This window comes from Salmo trutta, unplaced genomic scaffold (assembly GCF_901001165.1).
Source record: "Salmo trutta unplaced genomic scaffold, fSalTru1.1, whole genome shotgun sequence".
NCBI lineage: Eukaryota > Metazoa > Chordata > Actinopteri > Salmoniformes > Salmonidae > Salmo > Salmo trutta.
This window is the reverse complement of record NW_021822801.1, coordinates 38,482-55,394: the sequence shown is the minus strand read 5'-3', so window position 1 is coordinate 55,394 and position 16,913 is coordinate 38,482. Positions and strand designations below refer to the sequence as shown.

General features: G+C 42.1%; 1 protein-coding gene across 7 annotated transcripts in view; it reads left to right on the top strand.

Annotated features, from left to right (window-relative positions):
• LOC115184942 (low density lipoprotein receptor adapter protein 1-A) overlaps nucleotides 1–8,740 on the top strand; it is a 37,348-nt gene extending 28,608 nt beyond the window's left edge. For 2 of the 7 annotated variants that reach the window (XM_029745519.1, XM_029745524.1), the window contains exons 5-9: nucleotides 4,846–4,918; nucleotides 5,053–5,148; nucleotides 5,627–5,772; nucleotides 5,922–5,956; nucleotides 8,120–8,740. In XM_029745519.1, coding sequence (XP_029601379.1) covers nucleotides 4,846–4,918; nucleotides 5,053–5,148; nucleotides 5,627–5,772; nucleotides 5,922–5,956; nucleotides 8,120–8,288 — 519 coding nt within the window. In that variant the 3' untranslated portion in view covers nucleotides 8,289–8,740. Of the gene's footprint in view, nucleotides 1–4,845; nucleotides 4,919–5,052; nucleotides 5,149–5,626; nucleotides 5,773–5,921; nucleotides 5,957–6,799; nucleotides 6,832–8,119 lie in introns of all 7 variants that reach the window. The other 5 variants (XM_029745525.1, XM_029745523.1, XM_029745522.1 and 2 more) reach the window with 5 other exon arrangements.
• Nucleotides 8,741–16,913: the final 8,173 nt, after the last annotated feature.

Sequence of the window (16,913 nt, the reverse complement as noted above, 5' to 3'; positions counted from 1 at the left end):
CATTACCTTTTTATTTATTTTTTCTTCCTGAAAAACATCCCAGTCCTTAACGATGACAAGCATACCCATAACATGATGCAGCCACCACTATGCTTGAAAATATGGAGAGTGTTACTCAGTAATGTGTTGTATTGGATTTGCCCCAAACATAACACTTTGTATTCAGGATTAAAGTTAATTGCTTTGCCACATTTTGTGCAGTATTACTTTAATGCCTTGTTTGCAAACAGAATGTATGTTTGTATTCTCTACAGGCTTTCTTCTTTTCACTCTGTCAAATAGATTAGTATTGTGGAGTAACTACAATGTTGTTGATCTGTCCTCAGTTTTCTCCTATCACAGCCATTTAAACTCTGTAACTGTTTTAAAGTCACCATTGGCCTCTTGGTGAAATTCCTGAGCGGTTTCCTTCCTCTCTGGCAACTGAGTTAGGAAGGAGGCCTGTATCTTTTGTAGTGACTGGATGTATTGATACATCAACCAACATGTAATTAATAACTTCACTATGCTCAAAGGGATATTCAATGTCAGCTTTTTTTATTGTTACCCATCTACCAATAGGTAGTCTTCTTTGCGAGGCATTGGAAAACCTCCTTGGTCTTTGGTTGAATCTGTTTTCAATTCACTGCTCGACTGAGGAACCTTACAATTATCTGTATGTTGGGTGAGATAATTTTTTTGAATGACTATGTTAAACACTATTATTGCACAGAGTCCATGCAACTTATTATGTAACTTGTTAAGCACATTTCTACTCCTGAACTTATTTAGGCCATAACAAAAGTGTGAATACTTATTCACTCAAGACAGTTCAACTTTTCATTTTTAATTAATTTGTAAAAAAAAAAATGTAGGAAAACATAATTCAACTTTGACATTATGGGGGTATTGTGTGTAGGGGGGTATTGTGTGTAGGGGGTATTGTGTGTAGGGGGTATTGTGTGTAGGGGGGTATTGTGTGTAGGGGGTATTGTGTGTAGGGGGTATTGTGTGTAGGGGGTATTGTGTGTAGGGGGGTATTGTGTGTAGGGGGTATTGTGTGTAGGGGATATTGTGTGTAGGGGGGTATTGTGTGTAGGGGGTATTGTGTGTAGGGGGTATTGTGTGTAGGGGGGTATTGTGTGTAGGGGGGTATTGTGTGTAGGGGGTATTGTGTGTAGGGGATATTGTGTGTAGGGGGGTATTGTGTGTAGGGGGGTATTGTGTGTAGGGGGTATTGTGTGTAGGGGGGTATTGTGTGTAGGGGGGTATTGTGTGTAGGGGGTATTGTGTGTAGGGGGGTATTGTGTGTAGGGGGGTATTGTGTGTAGGGGGGTATTGTGTGTGGGGGGTATTGTGTGTAGGGGGTATTGTGTGTAGGGGGTATTGTGTGTAGGGGGTATTGTGTGTAGGGGGTATTGTGTGTAGGGGGGTATTGTGTGTAGGGGGTATTGTGTGTAGGGGGTATTGTGTGTAGGGGGGTATTGTGTGTAGGGGGTATTGTGTGTAGGGGGTATTGTGTGTAGGGGGGTATTGTGTGTAGGGGGGTATTGTGTGTAGGGGGTATTGTGTGTAGGGGGTATTGTGTGTAGGGGGGTATTGTGTGTAGGGGGGTATTGTGTGTAGGGGGGTATTGTGTGTAGGGGGTATTGTGTGTAGGGGGGTATTGTGTGTAGGGGGGTATTGTGTGTAGATTTGTATTTTATTTATAAGGCTGTAACACAACAAGATGTAGAAAAAGTAAAAAGGTGTGAATACTTTCTGAATGCACCTTGTTATCGTTACTCATTGTATTTATTATTACGTGTTTTACTCTTTCTGTTTTCTTTCTCTCTACATTGTTGGGAAGGGCCCATCAGTAAGCATTTCACTGTTAATCCCAACCTGCTGTTTACGAAGCATGTGATTTAATAACATTTGATTTGATCTAATTACCCATGTAATGAGTTTTTTAGATTTTCACATCAACAAATAACCATTTTACAAAAGGTATTTTTTTTTTTATTTGGCGACCCCACGACAATTCCTCCGTGACCCCACTAGGGGTCGTGACGACGATAATGAATACCACTGTTTCTACGGTCTACTCCCTTGTAACGGGATTCATACTAAAAATCTTAAACGCAACAATTTCAAGGATTTTACTGAGTTATAGTTTATATGAGGAATTCAGTCAATTTAAATAAATACATTAGGCCCCTATCTATGGATTTCACATGACTGAGAAAACAGAAATGCATCTGTTGGTTACAGATACCTTAAAGGGTCGAGCCTTGGGGTACTCCCTTGGTGACAGGCAGTGGCTGAGACAGCCGATTTTCTGACTTTATAAACTGCACTCTTTGAGAGAGGTAGTTAGCAAACCAGGCCAAAGACCCCTCAGAGACATCAATACTCCTTAGTCGGCCCACAAGAGTGGAATGGTCTACCGTATCAAAGGCTTTGGCCAAGTCAATAAAAATAGCAGCACAATATTGCTTATGTCTGCCCATACCATAAACCCACCGCCACCATGGGGCACTCTGTTCACAACGTTGACATCAGCAAACCGCTCACCCATATGGTCTGCGGTTGTGAGGCCGATTGGATGTACTGCCAAGTTCTCTAAAACAATGTTGGAGGCGGTTTATGGTAGAGAAATTAACATTAAATTCTCTGCCAACAGCTCTGGTGGACATTCCTGTAGTCAGCATGCCAATTGCACGCTCCCTCAACTTGAGACATGCAGTGCCTTCGGAAAGTATTCAGACCCCTTGACTTCTGCTCCGTTTCTTACTTTATAGACCTATTCTAAAATTGATTCAATAAAAAATGTTTTGCATCAATCTACGCACAATACCCCATAATGACAAAGCGAAAAGAGGTTTTTAGAAATCTTTGCAAATTAAAAGTGAACTAAAACACATCTTATTTACATAAGTATTCAGCCTCTTTGCTATGAGATTCAAAATTGAGCTCAGGTGCATCCTGTTTCCATTGGTCATCCTTGATGTTTCTACAACTTGATTGGAGTCCACTTGTGGTAAATTCAATTGATTGGACATGATTTGGAAAAGGCACACACCTGTCTATATGAGGTCCCATAGTTGACAGTGCATGTCAGAGCAAAAACCAAACCAATCTGTAGAGCTCCGAGACAGGATTGTGTCGAGGCACAGATCTGGGGAAGGGCGCCAAAAAATGCCTGCAGCATTGAAGGTCCCCAAGAACACAGTGGCCTCTATCATTCTTAAATGGAAAAAGTTTGGAACCACCGAGAATCTTCCTAGAGCTGGCCGCCCGGCCAAACTGAGTAATCAGGGCAGTACGGCCTTGGTCAGGGAGGTGACCAAGAACCCGATGGTCACTTTGACAGAGCTTCAGAGTTCCTCTGTGGAGAACTCTAAACCTTCCAGAAGGACAACCATCTCTGCAGCACTCCACCAATCAAGCCTTTATGGTAGAGTGGCCAGATGGAAGCCACTCCTCAGTAAAAGGCACATGACAGCCTGCTTGGAGTTTGCCAAAAGGCACCTAAAGGACCCAGACAATGAGTAACAGTATTCTCTGGTCTGATGAAACACAGATTGCACTCTTTGGCCTGAATGCCAAGCGTCACATCTGGAGGAGACCTGGCACCATCCCTACGGTGAAGCATGGTGGTGGCAGCATTATGCTGTGGGGATGTTTTTCAGGGACTGGGAGACTAGTCAGGATCAAGGCAAAGATGTACAGAGCAAAGTACAGAGAGATCCTTGATGAAAACCTGCTCCAAAGCTCTCATGACCTCAGACTGGGGTAAATTATCACCTTCCAACAGGACAACAACCCTAAGCACACAGCCAAGACAGGGCATTAGTTAGTGGGTTCGGGACAAGTCTCTGCATGTTCTTGTGGCCCAGCCAGAACCCGGACTTGAATCAGAACAAACATCTCTGTAGAGACCTGAAAATAGCTGTGAAACAACGCTCCCCATCCAACCTGACAGAGCTTGAGAGGATCTGCAGAGAAGAATGGGAGTAACTCCCCAAATACAGGTGTGCCAAGCTTATAGCGTCATACCCAAGAAGACTTGAGGCTGTAATTGCTGTCAAAGGTGCTTCAACAAAGTACTGAGTAAAGGGTCTGAATACTTATGTAAATGTCATATGATTAATTTTTAAATTATTATTTAGAAACATTTTCTAAAAACCTGTTTTTGCTTTGTCATTATGGGGTATTGTGTGTAGAATCCATTTTAGAACAAGGCTGTGACAAAGGGGTCTGAATACTTTCCCAAGGCCCTGTATGTAGCATTGTATTGTGACAACACAGCACATTTTAGTGGCCTATTGTCCCCAGCACAAGGCGCACCTGTGTAAATATCATACTGTTTAATCCGCTTCTTGATATGCCACACCTGTCAGGTGGATGGATTATCTTGGCAAAAGAGAAATGCTCACTAACAGGGATGTAAACACATTTGTGCACAACATTTGAGAGAAATAAGCTTTTTGTGCGTATGGAACATTTCTGGGATCTTTTATTTCAACTCATGAAACATGGGACCAACACTTTACATGTTGCATTTTATATTTTTTGTTCAGTGTATTTTAATTGCTAATGGGAATAACACCTCATGATGTGGCAAGATACAATTATCTTTTTGAAAGTTTGGACTCTATGGACAGTGGACTAATGAAGAAGAAACAAAATGTGCATTATTCCTTTTAATACATGTATATGTTTTTTTTGTAGCATTATAACAGCCTATGTATGGTCCCCCTGCCCTACGACCTAGGCAGGGACTAGGCCGTTGGCTTTCAGTGTCCTTTTGATTGTTAATGTTGTATCATTGGGTCTTTATAGCATTATAACAGCTTTGTGAATGTTATTTTTCTCTCCTAGGCCCAAGCAGTGACGCTGACTGTAGCACAGGCCTTTAGAGTGGCCTTTGAGTTGTGGCAGGTTGCTAAAGAAGGTAGGTGCTATTCAAACCCAATTACACACAACTCTGGAGAGGGACACGTGCACACACACAAGGTCACATTTTTTGTATTTCTGGGAGTGTGTAGACGGTATATATATTTATTTATTTCTTTATCTGTCTTGTAGAGGAAGAGAAGAGAGTGAAGTCCAGCTCAGCTGGAGAAGCAACCAGCAGCTCCCAGTCAGAAAGATCTAACAACCTGCCTAGTCTCAAAGGAGGAAGTAAGGTGATATGCACACACACACGCGGGGACACACACAGCGAGAGACGCAGGCTGCATTTACACAGATCTTTCCTCCCCATTTTGGTATTTTGACCGATCGGATCAGCTCTGAAAAAGATCTGATATGAAAACGTTTGATGTAATTGGTCAAAAGACCAACTAGTGGAAGAAATATCTGAATTCGGCTTCCTGAATTGGGCTGCCAGCCACAGAGACACACTGTCTTTATCTGATGCAGACACAAAATACCTTGTTTATAGTATAATGTTATCAGAATAAATGTCTTTCTGATATCATCTCCCTTCCTCCCCTGACTAATAATAATGTAACTTACTCTGTTCCCCTGTCTTCTCTTTTGATTATGTGTTTGTTCCCTTGTGCTTTCGTACTGTGGCCTTGATTGGATCCATGGCATTTAGGCCTTGGCATCAAACTGGAAATACTCACACATTACTGTCTGATTGGCTGATTCATAGTCTTCATAGATGTTGCCACTGGTAACCTACTGGACCTGGAGGAACTGACTCATGTTGCCGCGGTTCTGGAAACCAATGGCGACGAGGAGTTCAAGGTGGACAACCACACTGCTCCTGAGAACAATGATAACAACAACACTGTCTGGGTACTTCTCAAATTACCCATCAACCGTTTCTGTCTACACTTAGAATGAAATGGGAGGAAATATTTTGGCTACAAAAACTAATCTTTCTTTCTTCTTTCCTCTTTTGCGCTCTCTCTCTCTCTCTCCTCTCCTTTCTCTCTTTCTTGCAGGAAATTGAGGAAGACTTGGATGAGGCTTTTTCTAGGTAAGTCACTCGTCCTAAATGTATCTGTTGTCGATAAGCCCCCACTAGTCTGGATCTTCTCCCTGGTTGCTGCTTGACCACAGAAATCAGCTCATTGATTTTGCTCAGATCAGATTTCCCTGAACTTGATTGCAGCTTTTGGAGAATGTGGCTCTATAGCTCCATCTAAGGAATGAGACACAGACTTACAGGTTAGAATAGAGAAATGATCAGAGGGGTAGAGAGAGCAGGGTTTGGAATGCCTCATTAATTCCAATTCTTGAATTTGAATTGAGTAGTAAACAGGATACATCATTGAAATCACAATTTGAATTAAAGGAAATGTAATTGAATTCAATTAAATTCAAATGCCTCTTCTATTCTATGTTGGTTGTAGTCTATACAAATTATACATGAAAAATATTTTTATATACAAATATTCTAAGTTATTTCATTAACATGTTGTTCAATGAAGAAGCCAAAGAAATGAAATGGTTGGTGGAAACTATTCTAAGCACTAATGTTCAAATAATATATCGACATTGTTTCCAGAGAAAAGTGATATATTTTTGGTATCTGGAAGTGTGACCGGTCAGATTCAATGAAACTCATGTTCTATGACTGAATGAAAGTTCTTTAAATTGCACTGAATTCAATTCTACTTCCTGTCACTCAAACTCAAATTCTGGCCAATTTTGAATTTCAACTAATGAGTTGAATGGGAGTCGATTCCAAAATTCTGAATTGAGTCCAACCTTGAGAGTAAAAAAAGCCAGACAGAAAATGGAGTGAAAGAAGAGAGAGAGAGCAGAGTGCAGCTCCACCACCCCTTCCTTAATCCTGCCCTGTTTGTTGTCTCTCCAGCCCCAGGCTGGATAACTATGAGTCATCTCCAGGTAACAGTGCTCCTAGCCTAACCTAACCAACACAATCATAATCCAGTCCACTGACCCAACCATAAACACTCCTTGTACTACAGTAACAACTTTTGTGTATGTTATGACCCCTCAAATTCATGTTTTGTGACTGTTGATGTTTAGTAACTTCCTGTGTCTCAACTCCTATCAGAACCAATATCTCATGTGTATACAATTGCACTGACAGTTCAAGCAAATTTGCTCCATGTATATACATGTATAGGACCCCACTGTTGTACATACTGCATCAGTTCACTTCTGATTGGGATCATTCAAGTTCTGCTGGTCCACTATGGTGGAGCAAGTCAGGGTTAGAGGGGTTTAGAATCCCTCAGTTTATTACATACACACACACACACACACACACACACACACACACACACACACACACACACACACACACACACACACACACACACACACACACACATACACATACATACATACACACACACACACACACACACATACATACATACATACATACATACATACATACATACATACATACATACATACATACAGCTCATTCTAACCCGGAATAGATCAGTGTTGTGATTAATTCACACAGCCCTGTAGTTTTATACATACTGTCATTCCTCAGTTAGGGTTCAAACTGCTGGACATAAACCTTTAGTTCAGAGGAGACTAACAGACTACTGTGTGTCCTCTCCCTTTCAGTAGGGAGGTTGTAGCTTTGTGTTTATTCTTTCTGAAGTCCCCCCCAAAAAACGTTACATTGTTGCCTTGACTGACACACAAAAAACAAAGACTGACATGACGACAGACTGACTACACATCGTCCTATACTTTCTACCTAAATACCTGCTAAATAATGTTTTATTGTTGTAAATAACACTGAATAACCAACAAGATAACAACAAAAATCATAGCAAAATGCTAATAACATAAGCTAATGATGTGAAATCAATTGATGTCAAAGTCACGGGGTGTTGAATCATCTGCAATCCATCCCTAAATGTATGTTTTCTTCACACATTGCCTTTTTAATGCTGTAGTTCTCAAAGAAATGTTGTAGTTCTCAAAGAAATGTTGTAGTTCTCAAAGAAATGTTGTAATTCTCAAAGAAATGTTGTAGTTCTCAAAGAAATGTTATCTCCCTCTCTCTAACCCCACCTCAGATTCTTTCAATTTCTATCTCCCCACCCCCTCTTCTCTCTTCTCTCTCTTCTCTCTCTCCCCCCCCCCTCCCCATCCTTTGCTCCAATCGATAACACTTCTCCCTTCCCATCTCTCCCCCCTCCAGACTGGCGGTATCCCGTACTAACCCCCAGGTCTTGGACATTGGGGTGACCCCCCAGGATTGGCTGATAGAACCTGACTGGGCCAATGGGAACACACCCAACAAGAACAGGACCAATAAGAACACATCAAACAAGAATACCACCAATGGGGACGACTTCTTTGGCTTCTGATCGACCACCTGAGGGCGACCAAGAGGCACAGCCTTTTGAGTCTTTGGCCCAATACCAAATCAACCGCTAGGCCCTATGCTGGAACTATACTATATTGTGTGTACCTGTCAAATCCTCTCAGATCTCTACAAGTGCACAGGACACATGATCTAGGGGTCGATTTGGGATTGGGCCATAGAAGAGTTGACTTTGGTTCCATTCCAAACCGATCCCTTGCCTCTGTCCTTATTCCCTAGTTGACTCCCTCCCCCTTATAGATCTGAAAGGACTGCATAGGTTGAGCGCTTTGGTTGAGATTCTATCAAATACATGGGGTCGCCAGGAAGAGTCTATGGGTAGACGCTAGGGATTATGGGTAGACGCTAGGGATTTGACTTGGTACCTTATCTTTTTATAAACTGGGTGCTTCAAGCCCTGAATGCTGATTAGCTGAAAGCCGTGGTATATCAGACTGTATACCACGGGTATGACAAAACATTTTATTTTGACTGCTCTAATTACATTGGTAACCAGTTTATAATATCAATAAGGCAACTCGGGGGTTTGTGATATATGGCCAATATACCACGGCTAAGGGCTGTGTTCAGGCACTGCGTCGTATACATCAGAGCAGCCCTTAGCCGTGGTATATTGGCCATATACCACACCCCCTCTGGCCTTATTGCTAAAATATACCACTCAGTGTGTCATCCTATGTTGTTTTGTTTACTTTGTTCTTGAATTTACTGCAGTAGTAGATAATAGTACTATTTGGACCATAATCAGTATTATAATTTTTGCGTTGGTTATAATTTTTTAAGCCAGGGGAGGTGTGGTATATACCACGGCTAAGGGTTGTTCTTAAGCACGATGTGACGCGGAGTGCCTGGACACAGCCCTTAGCCATGGTATATTGGCCAATATACCACAAAACCCCCAAGGTGCCTTATTGTTGTTATAAACTGGTTACCAATGTAATTAGAACAGTAAAAATACATGTTTTGTCATACCGGTGGTATTACAGTCTGATATACCACGGCTGTCAGCCAATCAGCATTCAGGGCTCGAGTCACCCAGTTTTGAGATATGGAGTTAAACTAGTCTTCATCTGTCACAGTAAATATTTATTATATATAGTATTGAACATAAACACACTCAGTACCATAAAGACAAGACAAGACAATACATTTAGGTACGTATTCTTTACATACTAAAGTCTGGTTCAGTTACCATGAAACAGGAGAAAGCACTTTGAAAAAGGAGGTACTTCCTGAATTTCTTTCCAACTTGTTCGAAACTATTTCTTCTGTTTTGTGCCTGCCTACTTAACGTGACCCCGGAAAGTGATGTATTGTAGTAAATTCCTTTCCGACCAGTTTCACCCTGTTCTGTAGGCTATCTCTACCTTTATGTCCAATGGACCACACCGTGTAATACTGTGTACCAGCAGAACTTTGAATAACATTTTTTTTGTTATGTCTATGAAATTAAACAGTTGTTTGGTTTACTTCTAGGAAAGGATGTTTCCTGTTGCATGACACACACTGACAGAGGAGAGCGTTAATGACAATGTTGTAAATTCCCCCAAAGTTACCAGGTTTTTCAGAAATCCTCGTTGGAGTATTCTGGAATATCCTGCTTATTCTGGGAATCTTCCCATCGGGATTTCTGGAAGGAAGTAAAATTTGAGTAGTTACCGGAACGTTGTAACCCTAGTTGCTGCTAATGCCATATCATTACACATATATAAAGGACTGAAAATGCAGACGATCTTTCTTACCAGCAGGTGGCAGCACTGTACCACATCATTCCACCACTGGTTACATCTCAATAGTCCTTAGTGGCTTCCTCCTCTCCTCCCTCCTCTCTTCTCTCCTCCCTCCTCTCCAGCGCTGAACTGACAACACTAGTGTGATGTAATGGATGCCCACTGGGAATTAGATAACTGAAAATGAAATCCTGCAGATGAAGCAAAGTAAAGGAATCCAGCTGACCTTATACAAAGTCCTTACAATTTTTACCTACGGAACTGTACAGCTGAGAAAATGCCAGTAATGTGTACTCCGTACTTTGTGGGTGGGTGTTGCACACCTTACAGACACCAGCAAAATCCACAAAATGCCACCCACCCACGAGTGTGTTTGGGTCAAGGTGTGGGTGGTCAGCATCTACGGTATTCATCTTTATAAAGGATTTTCTACAATCGCATGTGTGCGAAAGAGGAAGAAAAGAGAATGTAAAATCTGTCGGAGGGGGAAAAAATGTCCTTCTGAGGCAAGTTACTGGTTAATAAACCTTTTTCTCAACCACTTGAGAAACCACACAAAAAATCCATCCCGGGATGAGCTAGGGACAGATTTTAGTGTTTTCGAATCCACGTATCAATGTGACTTTTTTGTATGTGTGAGAGAGAGAGTCTGTGTGTGTGTGTGTGTGTGTGTGTGTGTGTGTGTGTGTGTGTGTGTGTGTGTGTGTGTGTGTGTGTGTGTGTGTGTGTGTGTGTGTGTGTGTGTGTGCGCGCTGACCCACGTCTCTCACCACTCTAGAGTCCTCTTCACACTACAGAACAGAACATGTCTGGCAACGTGTGAGGGTGTGAGGCTCAGTAGTCATGTGGCTGGACTGGTGCAGTGGACCAGACTACATCTCTCTGTCCCTTCATCCCCCTGATACTGTATCTCAGACCATTAATATTCACCCTACAGCTAGTGTACCCTGCTTCTGGTACTGAAGAGCTTTAATATTCACCCTACAGCTAGTGTACCCTGCTTCTGGTACTGAAGAGCTTTAATATCCACCCTACAGCTAGTGTACCCTGCTTCTAGTACTGAAGAGCTTTAATATTCACCCTACAGCTAGTGTACCCTGCTTCTAGTACTAAAGAGCTTTAATATTCACCCAACAGCTAGTGTACCCTGCTTCTAGTACTGAAGAGCTTTAATATCCACCCTACAGCTAGTGTACCCTGCTTCTGGTACTGAAGAGCTTTAATATTCACCCTACAGCTAGTGTACCCTGCTTCTAGTATTATGTCCCTGTCCTAGATCTGATTCTTCATGGGAGGAACTACAACACAACATAAAGCTGAAGTCTGAACGGTCTTCACGTTGAGTTGATTACAATAACAGGGTTGACCAACTTGGGTCTCAGAGGGCTGCAGTGTGTCTGCAGGTGTATGTTCTAACACATGATTAATCCAATTCTGGTCTCAACCAATGATAGTGGAATTAGATGTGTTTAGTACCAGGGTAGAGAAGAAGAAAAAAACCTGCACATTCTGTGCTGCAGCCACCCAGGAACAAAATCGCAGCATTCAGATTGATTGATATTCTTCAGGTGGTCAGTTTAGTCTGTAGGCTCGATTTTTAAAATGAGGACTTTGTGGTTTAAATATGTGGTGTATATGGGAGTCCAAGTCCCTGGAGTTGGACAAGCATAAAAGACCAAACAAATCCAGAACTGAATGTTTTTATGAAGATTAATTTCCGTTGGTTTCCCGTTCAATACATTTCATATATCTAATGCACAGTAAATACACTTTGTGTATTTCAACATCTTGGCCATGTTCTGTTATAATCTCCACCCGGCACAGCCAGAAGAGGACTGACCACCCCTCATAGCCTGGTTCCTCTCTAGGTTTCTTCCTAGGTTTTGGCCTTTCTAAGGAGTTTTTCCTAGCCACCGTGCTTCTACACCTACATTACTTGCTGTTTTGGGGTTTTAGGCAGGTTTTCTGTACAGCACTTTGAGATATCAGCTGATGTAAGAAGGGCTATATAAATAAATTTGATGTAGAACATATTGAATGAGTGAGATGGTGGAATGAAACATTCATTTCACATAGCTCCTTCCTCTCTAGACATTCTGACGACATGTGGCTGCATGGTGAAATGATGTCAGGAGAAAGAAATGAGAGGGGTTCTTAAAGACTTGAAGGAGCAGACAGAGGAAGGAAAGCACTCAGGCTCACTGATGCCATGTCTCATCTCCACTTGAGTGACAGACAGGCAGAGAATATTGAGCTTTTCTTTCTAGTCATTTAAAGCAACTGTCTAGTGAATATCTACCTTTTTAAAAAAAGCTCTGAATCTGTTAACCCATGCCCAAATAATGTTGTTGACTTGTCCTATACATATGTAGGATCTTCATTTGATCACCCTGTTGCAGGAGAACTTGCAATGCAGGACATGTTAAACTTGTTGTGTATTTGAGGTTTAAAAAGGCTTTTCAAGTTTTTGTAATTTCCACTTTGAAATTCGATTTTCCGTTGTGAAAAATGTATCAACCCCTACAAAAATTTTCATTAATTATAATCCACATAATAATTCACATTTCCTGTTGTTGCATGATTATTTTCATGCTGTAGCAAACTGGCTCAAATTAAGATCCTACGTCTGTACATGTATTTGTGGTCAATGCATAAATTTTAGGAAAAAAACCACTTCAAAAACCCGACTTCAAACTTGTATCTCAAACAGACCGTTTAAAAAAAAAAAAAAATGCTGGCTAATTCCTCTTGAGGATGACGTCATGATTTTGGCCGAGACGGCTCATTGGCTGAGGTGGCCAATCAGCTGTTTACTTGTCATGAATATTTTTAATGACCGGTAAACGCCCACGCCAATCCAACACAGAAATGCTGCAATTTCACCCATATTGTATACAATTACAGATCATATTTAATAGAGACCGTGAAACACTGGAGAGCTACTTTTTAAGGATGAAGTCAAGAAACATTCCAACGACCTTTTGTTACCTTGTTTGAAGCCTATAGATAAACCTTTTGTGAAAGTCTATTCACTTTTCATCAATCAAGATTTTCCATAACACTATGGGTGTGTGCGCCTCCGTATTGCTTCAGTGTGTGTGTGTGTGTGTGTGTGTGTGTGTGTGTGTGTGTGTGTGTGTGTGTGTGTGTGTGTGTGTGTGTGTGCCAGTGTAACTCGGTGTGACTCAGTGTTTGTCAGTGAGATCTGCAGTTCTGTCTCACTGTACAGTAAAGCTAATTTAGGCTTTTGGTTCCACTGAGTGCCCGAAACCCTAACCTTAACCCTTACCCTAACCTTAATCCCTACCCTAAACCCTAACCTTAATCCCTACCCTAAACCCTAACCTTAATTCCATTCCCTAAACCCTAACCTTAACCCCTACCCTAAACCCTAACCTTAATCCCTACCTAAACCCTAACCTTAACCCCTACCCTAAACCCTAACCTTAACACCTACCCTAAACCCTAACCTTAACACCTACCCTAAACCCTAACCTTAACACCTACCCTAAACCCTAACCTTAACACCTACCCTAAACCCTAACCTTAAGCCCTACCCTTAACCCTAACCTTAACCCCTACCCTAAAGCCAAACCTTAACCCTACCCTAACCTTAACACCTACCCTAAACCCTAACCTTAATCCCTACCCTAAACCCTAACCTTAAGCCCTACCCTTAACCCCTACCCTAAAGCCAAACCTTAACCCTACCCTAACCTTAACACCTACCCTAAACCCTAACCTTAACACCTACCCTAAACCCTAACCTTAACACCTACCCTAACCTTAAGCCCTACCCTTAACCCTACCCTAAACCTTAACCCCTACCCTAAACCCTAACCTTAACACCTACCCTAACCTTAAGCCCTACCCTTAACCCTTACCCTAAACCTTAACCCCTACCCTAAAGCCAAACCTTAACCCTACCCTAACCTTAACACCTACCCTAAACCCTAACCTTAAGCCTTAACCCTTACCCTAAACCTTAATCCCTACCCTAAAGCCAAACCTTAACCCTACCCTAACCTTAACACCTACCCTAAACCCTAACCTACCCTAAACCCTAACCTTAGCCCTACCCTAACATTAACCCCTACCCTAAACCCTAACCTTAAGCCTTAACCCTAACCCTAACATTAACCCCTACCCTAAACCCGGATAGCAAGGACCGACTGGACAGGAAGAGGCAAAGGGAGAGGATTTACACTGGCTACAGGTTCATCTGCCTCACCTAAAGCTATAGACCACTAAGTGCTAACAGTCAGTATCTGGATAACATGTGTGAAATGCTTGATAATGTATGTGATATCAACAGAGAGGTATATTTTCTGGGTGATTTTATATATTGACTGGCTTTCATCAAGCTGCCCACTCAAGAAAAAGCTTCAAACATTAACCAGTGCCTGCGACCTTGTTCAGGTTATCAATCAACCTAAACAGCACAGGAACGAAATCATCAACATGTATCGATCACATCTCTACTAATGCTGCAGATATTTGCTTTAAAGCAGTATCCAAATCCATCGGATGTAGTGATCACAGTATAGTAGCCATATGTAGGAAAACCAATGTTCCAAAGGCCGGGCCTAATATAGTGTATAAGAGGTCATACAATAAGTTTTGTAGTGATTCCTATGTTGTTGATGTAAAGAATATCTGTTGGTCCGTGGTGTGTAATGAGGAGCAACCAGACGCTGCACTTGACACATTAATGACAAATATATGAAATTGCTTATCCCAGTTACTAATAAGCATGCACCCATTTAAGAAAACGACTGTAAAAACTGTTAAAGCCCCTTGGATTGATGAGGAATTGAAAAATTGTATGGTGGAGAGGAATGAGGCAAAAGGAATGGCAAATAAGTCTGGCTGCACAACCGATTGGCAGACGTACTGCAAATTGAGAAACCATGTGACTAAACTGAATAAAAAGAAGAAGAAAATACACTATGAAACAAAGATAAATTACATGAAGAATGATAGTAAAAAGCGTTGGAGAACCTTCAATGAAATGTTGAGGAAAAAAGGCAAACTGAGCTCCATCATTCACTGAATCAGATGGCTCATTCATTACAAAACCGACTGATATTAACCAACTACTTTAATGATTTTTTGTTTTTCATTGGCAAGATTAGCAAACTTAGGCATGACATGCCAGCAACAAACGCTGACACTAAACATCCAAGTATATCTGACCAAATTATGAAAGACAATAATTGTGATTTTGAATTCCGTAAAGTGAGTGTGGAAGAGGTGAAAAAATTATTGTTTTCTATCAAAATTACTGAGGATAATAGTGGATGATATTGCCACTCCTTTTTGCTATATCTTCAATTTAAGCCTACTAGAAAGTGTATGCCCCCAGGCTTGGATGGAAGCAAAAGTCATTCCACTACCCCAAGAATAGTAAAGCACCCTTCACTGTCTCAAATAGCCATCCAATCTATTGATGTCCCCCCATCGCGACGTCCCTCTAAGGCCCTTATGCTAGCTTGCTAGCCTCGGCCTGCTAACTGCTAGCTTGCTAGCCTCGGCCTGCTAACTGCTAGCTTGCTAGCCTCGGCCTGCTAACTGCTAGCTTGCTAGCCTCGGCCTGCTAACTGCTAGCTTGCTAGCCTCGGCCTGCTAACTGCTAGCTTGTTTAGCCTCGGCCTGCTAACTGCTAGCTTGCTAGCCCCGGGCCTGCTAACTGTCTGAATCGCCGTGTCCCCAGCCAGCCCAACCACTCACTGGACCCATACGATCACTTGGCTATGCATGCCTCTCCCTAAAATCAATATGCCTCGTCCATATTGATCACTGGTTAGTGATTACTGTCTTATTTCACTGTAGAGCCTTTAGCCCTGCTCAATATGCCTTAACCAACCATGTTGTTCCACCTCCTACATATGCGATGACCTCACCTGGTTTAAACGTCTCTAGAGACTATATCTCTCTCTTCATTACTCAATGCCTAGGTTTACCTCCAATGTACTCTCTTCCTACCATATCTTTGTCTGTACATTATGCCTTGAATCTATGCTATCGTGCCCAGAAACCTGCTCCCTTTACTCTCTGTTCCGAACGTGCTAGACGGCCAGTTGTTATAGCCTTTAGCCGTACCCTTATCCTACTACTCCTCTATTCCTCTGGTGATGTAGAGGTTAATCCAGGACCTGCAGTGCCTAGCTCCACTCCCAGTCCCCAGGTGCTCTCATTTGTTGACTTCTGTAACCGTAAAAGCCTTGGTTTCATGCATGTTAACATTAGAAGCCTACTCCCTAAGTTTGCTTTATTCACTGCTTTAGCACATTCTGCCAACCCGGATGTCTTAGCTGTGTCTGAATCCTGGTTTAGGAAAACCACCAAAAACCCCTGAAATTTCCATCCCTAACTATAACATTTTCCGCCAAGATAGAACTGCCAAAGGGGGTGGTGTTAGCCTGCAGAGTTCTGTCTTACTATCCAGGTCTGTACCAAAACAATTTGAGCTTCTACTTCTAAAAATTCACCTTTCCACAAACAAGTCTCTCACCGTTGCCGCTTGCTATAGACGACCCTCTGCCCCCCTCTGCCCCCCATCCATCTTCTGAGCTCGTGCTGCTAGGTGACCTAAACTGGGACATGCTTAACACCCCAGCAGTCCTGCAATCTAAGCTAGATGCCCTCAATCTCACACAAATTATCAATGGATCTACCAGGTACAACCCCAATTCCATAAACACGGGCACCTCATAGATATCATCCTAACTAACTCGCCCTCCAAATACACCTCTGCTGTTTTCAACCAAGTTCTCAGCGATCACTGCCTCATTGCCTGCATCCGTAATGGGTCTGCGGTCAAACGACCACCAATCATCACTGTCAAACGCTCCCTAAAACACTTCAGCGAACAGTCC